Source organism: Pelodiscus sinensis, chromosome 19 (genome assembly GCF_052426305.1).
Source record: "Pelodiscus sinensis isolate ZL-2025 chromosome 19, ASM5242630v1, whole genome shotgun sequence".
In the NCBI taxonomy this organism is placed as follows: Eukaryota; Metazoa; Chordata; order Testudines; family Trionychidae; genus Pelodiscus; species Pelodiscus sinensis.
The window spans coordinates 4,611,574-4,621,088 of NC_143070.1; the positions used below are offsets into that span (position 1 = coordinate 4,611,574).

At 58.2% G+C, this 9,515-nt stretch overlaps 1 protein-coding gene across 1 annotated transcript; it reads right to left on the bottom strand.

Annotated features, from left to right (window-relative positions):
• Positions 1-3,914: 3,914 nt before the first annotated feature.
• Positions 3,915-9,185, bottom strand: CDSN (corneodesmosin). The gene is made up of 2 exons (XM_075913808.2): positions 9,029-9,185; positions 3,915-6,247 (listed from the first exon to the last, which is right to left on the bottom strand). Exons 1-2 carry the CDS (start codon positions 9,105-9,107, stop codon positions 4,764-4,766), a joined length of 1,563 nt encoding a protein of 520 aa, XP_075769923.2. The 5' UTR covers positions 9,108-9,185; the 3' UTR covers positions 3,915-4,763.
• Positions 9,186-9,515: the final 330 nt, after the last annotated feature.

Consider the following 9,515-nt stretch of genomic DNA (forward strand, 5'->3'; position numbering starts at 1 on the left):
CTGGGGGTGTAAGTGTGTGTGTGCATCTCAGGGGGTGTATGTGTGTGTCTGGGGGTATAAGTGTGTGTGTGCATCTCTTGGGGGGGTATGTGTGTGTACTGTGTGCATGTGTGTATATGGGTGGGTGAGTGTGGGTACGGTCCCTGCTCAAGGAAATCAGGCCCACTTTGTGCGTGTGAGGGACTGAACTAATGAATCCCTGCATTAGGGTCACGGATCAGCCATTTCTCCTTCTCCTCACATGAATGTTTTTCTGGGAAGGCAGCGCGACCTAGTGGTAGCAGACAGGAAAGAGTCAGAGTCAGGACTCCTGGATTCGGCGCCTCCCGCTTTAGGAGGGGAGTGGGGACTAGTGGTTACAGGAGGGGGGCTGGAAGTCTCTTCTGTTGACCCTCATGCCAGCTGCGTGTCACTCTCCCACATCAGCCCCCCCACGCTGCACACACCCCCTCTGCTCTGTCGTGGAGGGGCATGGGGGGGGGGCGCAAGGACAGCCGACAGACTCACTTGGCCAGCCTGTCACCGCTTCATGGGAACCGCCTGAGGTCAGCACCGCCAGAAACCCCCCGCCAAGAGCCCCCTCCTGCACCCCGAGCCCCTCATTTCTGGCCTCACCCCAGAGTCTGCCCCCCAACCCAGCCCCGTGAAAATGAGCGAGGGTGGGGAACAGCGAACAGCAGTAGGACAGGGGGGTTGGGGGGAGGGATGGGCGGGGCCTCAGGACAGGGGACAGGGCAAGTGTTTGTGCCATTCGAAATTCGGCAATGTCAGCGCCCCAGGAAGTGTGGGCCAGAGGCCTAGGTAAACAGGTTGCCCCCAGGGCCGTCCCTAGGGGGTGAAGGGCCCAGGACACCCCCCCAGCTCTGCTCTAGGTCCCGCCCCCACCCTACCACTTCCCCAAGCCCCCTTCCCCTTAGCGACACGGGTGGGAGCTGGCAGAGCAGAGCTGGAGCCAAATGGCTCCATTTCCTGCCTCTGCGGGCGAATGCAGGGGTGGCCCTGAAGTGCGGGGTGGGGCAGTTACCCCGAACAGTCCTAGGGCTGCACCCACCAGCCATCACAGCTGGGCTTTGTCGGGGAGCAGCCGCAGTCAGATGGGGAGCCAGTGCTGCTGGGGGGGGTCCCAGGAGAGCCACTAACGGAGCCTGGGTGGTAATCCCACATCTGTGTTCCCTGTAAGCTGTGCGCCTGGGCGGCCACTCAGGACACATTCCAATGCTGCCCGGAGGACTAGCACAGGGCCCACAGCTAGGTTTGTGTTTCTACTGGTGGTGCACATCTGGGCATGCCTTGGTGCACAGAACAAAATTTATTCCGCGCATGGATGGAAAATATTAGAAAGCACATTGTCCCTCCCCCATTTAGCGGCAGGACTTCAGACCCAGGCAGGGCACCCCAGGCCTTGTGGCCCACGCAGCCTCAGTCTCACCCCAAGGAGCGCCCCCTGTGGGCTGCACAGTGCGTTGCAGCCCGGGCCCCGAACAGAAGTGTGGGTGGGTGGGGACAGCGATGAGCATCCCACGTGGGTTCCCTAAACATCTTCCTCCTTCCCGGGCAGGAGTCCACTGCAGGCCCGCAAAGAGGTGATCCCCAGCTACCTCACAGCAAGACGGGCCCTGCTGATGTCTGTGGAGCAGGGCCGTCCTCGAGGGTGGGAGACATCACATGGTTGGGGGGGCACCCAGGGCACGGAGCAGGCCTGGGGCATGAGGCCGAGGACGGAAGTTCAGGGTAATGCAAGAGAAAGCAGGATCTGAACCACTGCTTCCAATGCAGCCAGCAGCCCTGCAAGGTATCCAGCTGTTGCTATGTAAATACAGCTTATGCTGGGATGGGAGAGGAATCCGGGGTGTGGTTATGTAAATCCAGTCCGGCCAGTGCTATAGGCCCGGTGGATGCTTCATTGTTGGAATGGAATGTTGTGTATTGTAACTCATTTGGCGGTTGTGAGGTCACAAACCATGTTAACCCTAATTGTTGGAGTTGTAAAATATCGCACCAGTGCTGCAGGAGGGACGCTGTCATTGCGAAGAGTCTCGGATGGACAAGCCTCCCCCTTCCAGACTCAACTGGATGGGATGGAGGGGGGGGGAAGGAGCTTGAACCAGCAGGCTACGTGTTCCCCAGGCGTGAGCTGTAAGACGGGTTCAACCTGTCTCCTCCCCTCTCCCCCCGCACCCCTGTTCTAAGGATAGACCTAAAACAGACTCCATAAGGAGTCTCTTTGGTATTTTGAAATGTTATGCCAGTGGGGGCTGGAATCTTTTGGCCAGTCTAGGTGATGGGCCAAGAGCTGAAATCATTGAGAAACTCACAAAGAGCTGGAATCACTTGGTTTGGCCCATCATGGAAGCAGCAGCTGGCAGGAGCAAGCGGCCAGCAGGTGGCTGGGGGGAGTGACCAGCGGGCGGCTGGTAGGAGCAGCAGCAGGCGGCCTGCAGGGTGGCTGGCAGGAGCAGCGGTGAGTGGCCAATGGCGAGAGTGAGATGCCTCCTATCTTCCCCCCGCCCAAGAGTGGGAGGTGAGCTCTGAAAATTACTCCTGAGCTCTGATCTGCCCTGACCAAGGACAGCCACTGAGAGTGGGGTGTGGAGAAAGTTTGAGCATGTGAATGGGACACTTACATTGCTGGACGTGTGAGCCGGAGAGGCAAAGGACGTTGCTCCATCCTCTGGAGCTGGGACGGTTACTCGTGGGTTGGTTATGAACTCCGGCTGTGGTATTTTCCCAAGCTAACGCCACGTGACTTCTCTCCCTCTTTCATTAAAAGGTTCTTTTCTACACTCCGACTCTGTGCGTGTGCGGGGGGAGGCGTGGCCTCTCGGAGGTGCCCGGGGGGGGAGGGTGTGAATTCTCGGCCCCGCCCCCTCTGCCCCGCCCCTTCCATTCTCGGCCCCGCCCGCTTTGCCCCGCCCCTTCCATTCTCGGCCCCACCCCTCTGCCCCGCCCCTTCCATTCTCGGCCCCGCCCCCTCTGCCCGCCCCTTCCATTCTAGGTCCCACCCCTTCTGACCTCGGCTCAGCCCCGGCCCCGCATCTTCCATTTTCAGCCCCTCCCCTTCCAGGGAACAGTGCTAATCCCTGAGCAGGGGTCACCCGCAGTGGCTGGGCTCGGCAGATGGGATCTAGCTAGTCCGGCCCCCTGCCCTCCGTCCCGCTGCGCTGCTTGTCGCTCCCTCCCCGTGTCTCCAAGCCACTGGGCACCAGTTCCCCTCTGCAGGCCTTCCAGCTCCTTCTTCCCACCCCTAGCTAGCTCCTGTTTGTCAGACGCTGGGAATGGGTGACAGGGGGATGGATCAATTGATGAATCCCTGTTCCTTTCCCTCCCTCTGGGGCACCTGGCCTTGGCCAGTGTCGGAAACAGGACCCTGGGCTAGACGGACCATGGGTCTGACCCAGCGTGGCCGTTCTTATGGCGTGGCGTGGAAGAACCGCTTCTCCTGTCTTGCCCACCGCACCCGGCTAACACGTCCCCGCATGATGTTTGCTTTTTGATGCATCTGCGTTACATCTTGGGGCCCGCACTGCCTGGAGGGGTTGGGGATCTGCGAGGCTCATGGGACTGGGGCGCAGGGCCTTTTCCCCCAGGGGTTCCAGCTCTGAGCCAGCCCCTGGACTGGCAGGCCCTGGAGGATGGGGAATGGGACATGGGCCCTTTCCCCTCTAGGGGGCGCTGGCTCCCCGCTGACGGTCACACCCGGGGGGGGTTCTCAGCGCCGGTCCTTGCAGATGCTCCACCTCAGCAAGGGCCTGCTGGCAGGGTGCGTCGAGCACCGTGGAGGGGCCCGGCCACCGTGCCCCCATCTGCCCCTATAAGTGACAGTCGGGGGGGGAGCGCTGCTGAGAGCCGGCCCGGCCCAAAACACCCAGCGTCCTGCCCTGAGTTCCTGCCAAAAGGAGAAATCCCTCAAGCAGCAAAAATTTTATTGGAAGCACTTAGTGCCCCGGGAGTGAGGAGCAGAGAGAGACGCAGTCACCCACCCCGCCCTCCCACGGGCAAGCCAGCAACACGCAGGCCCGGAGGCCACAGGCGGGGGGGGAGGGGTGACACGTCAGGCTGGGGGGGGAGATCAGGGGATGGGCTGGGAGGGGGGAATAGGAAACTTACACAAGGAGGACAATACGAGGTGAGCCCCCTGCCTGCCACTCAGGGCAAAGATCTTGGGGCCCCAACAGGGGAAACTGAGGCACAAAGCGATGGCATGGCCCAATCGGGGCACACGATAAGATGAGAGTAGAGGGGGAGAGACATGGGAGCCCTCCTGCTCTAACCACTAGGTACCACTCCCTTCCTGAAGAGGGGGGGGCGTAAAACCCAGGCCTCCCCGTTCCTACGCTCTGCCCCACTCAACCCTCCTCACAGAGCCAGGAGAGAACCCAGGAGCCCTGATCCACATTCCCATTCTGCCTTAACCACTAGGCCCTACTTTTCCTCCTACTGTAGGGGATAGAACCCAGAAGGCCTGGTTCTCAGCCCGCTCCTGCTCTAACCACTAACTCCCACTCCTCTCCTCCAGCCAGGGAGAGAACTCAGGAGCCCTGACGCCCAAGCCCCGGCTCTAACCACTAGCCCCCATGCCTTTTCTACACCCGGGGAGCGCGCCCAGGAGTCCTGATGTCCAAGCCTTTGCTCTAACCACTAGCCCCCACTCTCCTCCCACAGCTGGGGACAGAACCCAGGTGTTCTGCGTCTCCATCCCTTCCTCTCACCCCCAAATCATACCCCTCCCCCCAAGGTGTCCTGCCTTCCTCCTGGCTTAACCACTACACCCCGCCAGCTCCCACCACACTCCCTGTGGATGCTGGCACGCTGGGCAGCATGGGAGCGGAAGAGTTTTGGCTGGTCACCTCTTGTGTCACTGCTCCCCCTCCCCCTCCTATTCCTCCACCCTCACTACCCTCCGTGGAGACCTGGGGCTTAGAGGTCACCCGCTGTCCAGCATGGCAGGGCAGCTCCGCGTGACTCGGTATGTAGGGGATGCCGGGTTCCTTGTACTGTGGGCGTGGGATCTTGCCCGCCATCGGCCCCGGCTGGCTCTTCCCGCGGGGGCTCCCTGCGTCCTCATAGCGGATGCGGACGTGCCCTGCGAGTCTGGCGTTGTCGCGTAAACCTGGCACGAAGGGCAGGCCGGGTCTCTTGTAGACGGGCGGGACGCGCTCAAACGGCCGGGCCACGACCGTGCCAGAGCCAGCGCCCGGCTCCCCGGCCTGCACAGGATAGTCCCCCACTGAGACAACGGGCTGGGATCCGACGGGGCCTTTCCGTTTGCGCCGAAGCTGTAAGTCGGAGCCGCCACTGGCTCCTTGGTTTAGCATGCACCCGGTTCCTCTGGAGGATCCAGTCCCGGGTCCTCCAAAAGTTCCATCCCCTGATCCTCCAGAGGCCCCAGGTCCATCTATCCCATACGATCCAGGCTCCAGTTGTCCATACGGCCTATCCAGATCTCTTCCAGAGGATCCGCTCCAGGTTCCTCCAGAGGATCCACTCCAGGTTCCTCCAGAGGCCCCAGGTGCACCTATCTCATACGATCCAGGCCCAGGTGGTCTATATGGCTCCGGCAAGGCTCCTCCAGAGGATCCACTCCAGGTTCCTCCAGAAATTCCGTTCCCGGTTCCTCCAGAGGATCCGCTCCAGGTTCCTCCAGAGGATCCACTCCAGGTTCCTCCAGAGGCCCCAGGTGCACCTATCTCATACGATCCAGGCCCAGGTGGTCTATATGGCTCCGGCAAGGCTCCTCCAGAGGATCCACTCCAGGTTCCTCCAGAAATTCCGTTCCCGGTTCCTCCAGAGGATCCACTCCAGGTTCCTCCAGAAATTCCATTCCCAGTTCCTCCAGAGGATCCACTCCAGGTTCCTCCAGAAATTCCATTCCCAGTTCCTCCAGAGGATCCACTCCAGGTTCCTTCAGAGGATCCACTCCAGGTTCCTCCAGAAATTCCATTCCCGGTTCCTCCGGAGGATCCACTCCAGGTTCCTTCAGAGGATCCGCTCCAGGTTCCTCCAGAAATTCCATTCCCGGTTCCTCTATATGCCCCAGGCCCATCTATCCCATATGATCCGGGCCCAGGGTGTGCATGCAATCCAGACCCAGTTCCTCCATATGCCCCAGGCTTGCTACCAGTCCCCTGGCCCGGCGGGCGGATCTGGGGCTGCAGGATCCCCGCTGGCTGCATGTAGGGGTCCACGCCAGCCGGCAGTGGTTCCAGCTCCGGCTCTTTCCTGCATGGGACACAGTTGGACAGCGAGCCTAGAAGAGAAAGAGAGAGATTATTTGCTGGCACCACCTTTGGCTACCGCAGTGCTCGGGCTGCCCCTGGGTGTCTTGTGGCCTTCTGCAGCAAGGTGTTCAGTCGCAACCCTGCTTTCTTAAAATAACCTTAACTCTGCCCCCTGGAGCTAACAAGAGACCCCAGGGGACTCCTACTGCATTCATTGCATTCGGTAGAACTGCGATTGTGAAATGAGGAGCTCGGGGGAGGGGGACATGGGTGTGACGGTCCCCGTCCCCCCCTCCTGTGTGCTGTATGAAATTGTCTTATGGATACAAACAGGCGTAACTCAAAGATGCTTTGGACAAAATACCTCATAGAATCACAGAACATTAGAACTGGAAGGAACCTCAAGAGGTCATCCAGTCCACTATCCACTTTAACGTAATCGTCTGCTGGATCTGTGTATCTTATTTTGGTGTCTGTATCGCTCTTGTATGTAAAGTTACAGACATGGGATACAGACTGGGGTATGGTTGTGAATATGCCAATGTAAGCCTGCAACGGTGTTTCTGGTGCTCTGGCCACCTTCACAACTGGGTGATCAACTTACTGGCCCCACGCACACACCTATCTCACTCTGGGTCGGCATATAAGCAAAGCCTCATAGGAGCAGCCACGTTCGTTAGTAACAGGACAAACGTAAAAAACAACGAATAGTCTAGTAGTGTGTTAAAAACCAATGAAACAGGTAAGTGGTATCATGAGCTTTCGTGGGCACAACCCACTTCTTCAGATGACTGGAGTATAAAGCCTCGTTAGCCAACCCATTCGAGGCCTCATTTACAGATCCAGTCAGGCCCGGGCCTGGGAAATCAACAGGCAGGTGATAAGCTACAGGCAGGGCTGTCTGTACCCATACACAGCTGTGTAGGGCATCAGAATATTTGGGGCACTGCTGGCCAGACCCAGTCACAATTTACAACAGAAAAAGAAGGTCGGGGTTGGTGCGGGGAGGAACCAATGGTAGTGCTCGTGCTAATGAGGCTAACAGAGCCTGGCCTGAAAGAGTGTGTCTAGACCACAGGGTTTTGTCAACAAAAGTGGACTTTTGTCAACAAAACTATACCTGTGTCTACACTGCCACTGAGTTCTGTTGACATAACGTCAACAGAACTCGGCAGTTTTGTCGACGGCTGTAAACCTCATTCTACGAGGAATAACGCCTTTTGTCGACAGAGTTCTGTTGACAGACGGCGTTATTGCATCTACACTGTCCTTTGCGTCTGCACTGTCATGTCGACAAAGCGGCTTGCTTTGTCGACAGAACTTGCTTTGTCGACAGAACTGGATGTCGTCTAGACGCTCTTTGTCGACAGAAGCTTTGTCGACAGTATGGGTACGTCTAAACTACATGGCTCCGTCAACGGAGCCATGTAGATTTGTTTGTTCGGCAAAGGGAAATGAAGCCGCGATTTAAATAATCGCTGCTTCATTTAAATGTAAATGGCTGCCCCGCTCTGCTGATCAGCTGTTTGTCGGCAATCGGGGCAGTCTGGACGCTCCCCTGTCGAAAGGAAAGCCTTTTATCAACATCCCTGGTAAACCTCATCCTACGAGGCATAACGGGGAGGTCGATAAAGGGCTTTCAGGTTGGCACGGGAGCATCCAGACTAGCACGCTGAACCGACAAACAGCTAATCAGCTGTTTGTCGGCTCAGCGCAGCAGCCTTTTAAATTTAAATGAAGCCGCGATTATTTAAATCGCGGCTTCATTTCCCCCTCTGCCGATCAGCCTAATCTACATGGCTCCATCGACGGAGCCATGCAGTTTAGACACACCCTATCTGTCAACAAAACTTCTGTCGACAAAAGCCTGTCGTCTAGACGTACCCAAAGTGTCCCATCTTTAGCTTTTGATATTAATTGGGTATTGAATATAATGACCCTTCCAGCTCCTGTCTTTGTTCAAGCCATGAGAGATAGCGATGCATTTCGGCAGAGCTATAGCCAGGCCCTGGGCAATTCTACCTTTGGCCCGCCTCTCACCGAACGGAGCATCTTTCCACTGACTTCACTCTCTTACTGCAAAGGGAATTCCTACTGTGTGTTCCCACCCGGTCATCTTGTGCCAACACCACACCTTTTCTGGAAGAGGAGTAGGGTCTAGTGGTTAGAGCTGTGTGGGACTCCAGAGCCCTGGGTCTCTTCTTAGCTCTGGGAAGGGATGAAAGCCTAGTGGTTTGAAGTGGGGTGAGCTAGGCTCCATTCCCAGTTTCAGGATCCTTGCTCCCCCGGGAGCGGCGAGCAAAGTTGGCAGGCGCATCCAGGGCGTGTGCAGGAGTTTTTAGAGTCAGTGGGTGTCGAGGAGTTTTAATTAGCGTGCCCAGGTGGAAGAGCAAACCGGTCACAAAAACTGGACAGCCTGGAATGGAGAACTCGCAGCACCCCGCCTGCCTCGCTTTGACTCACTCCCGCACGCTGTAAACAAGCAAATGGGGACACCTGGACTCCTCCTGGGATGGCTGCTCCACCGCTCCCCAGCCCGTACTCCCCACACCGCTACGTCCCCCCACATGGCCACCTCCCCGTCCACTGGGATCCCTCTGGACAAACTGCCCGCCTCCCTCGCTGCTAAGATCAGCCCATCTTACACACCTTATTGCAGCCTGTTCTCACCTCTCCCCCGTCCCCGTGTCATTTATGACATCACAGCCAGGGTGGCTGATGACATCACAGCCGGCGATGACATCACAATCCGCAGCAGCAGCAGCAAGTGACCTTTAACCCTTACCCCCCAAGAAGGCCCAGGGACCTACCTAGGAGAAGGAGATACAGAACCAGGAGGATCATGGGAGTTGCGCCGAGGGGCGGCCGTCCATGGCCGCCACGAACCATCTTGGAGGCCTCTAGCAGGCAGCAGGGACTGACCTCGTCTCTGCCGGCTGGGATAAAGCGAGCCGCACTGTCCTGGTTCCAAGCTCTGGAATTTATACCGCCCACTGCCCACACCCGCCTCTCACGTGGGACTGGGGCAGGGCGGGGTCAGCCCAGAAGTGCCCCGGCAGGATGCTCACCCAGCACCCTGTCATTGCAATACTGTTAACCCTTGGGAAACCAGACAGTGACAATGTGAACCAGGGGGTGTGGTGGTTTGGGGAGAGGTCCAGGCCTCAGGGGAAGAGGGGTCCAGGCCTCAGGGGAAGAGGGGGCATGGGGAAGGGGAATCGGGGAGGGGCCTTTCAGCAATAGGGGAGGTGGGGGACATGGAGAACTCAGGCTGGGGAGATGGGGTCCCTACCAAAG

What these genes read in the sequence shown, in the direction of transcription:
- CDSN (XM_075913808.2), bottom strand. Translation starts at nt 9,107, where the DNA reads ATGGTTCGTGGCGGCCATGGACGGCCGCCCCTCGGCGCAACTCCCATG. An exon ending in TCTGTATCTCCTTCTCCTAG is followed by an intron (nt 6,248 to 9,028) that starts GTAGGTCCCTGG and finishes TTTCTCTTCTAG; the next exon opens with GCTCGCTGTCCAACTGTGTC.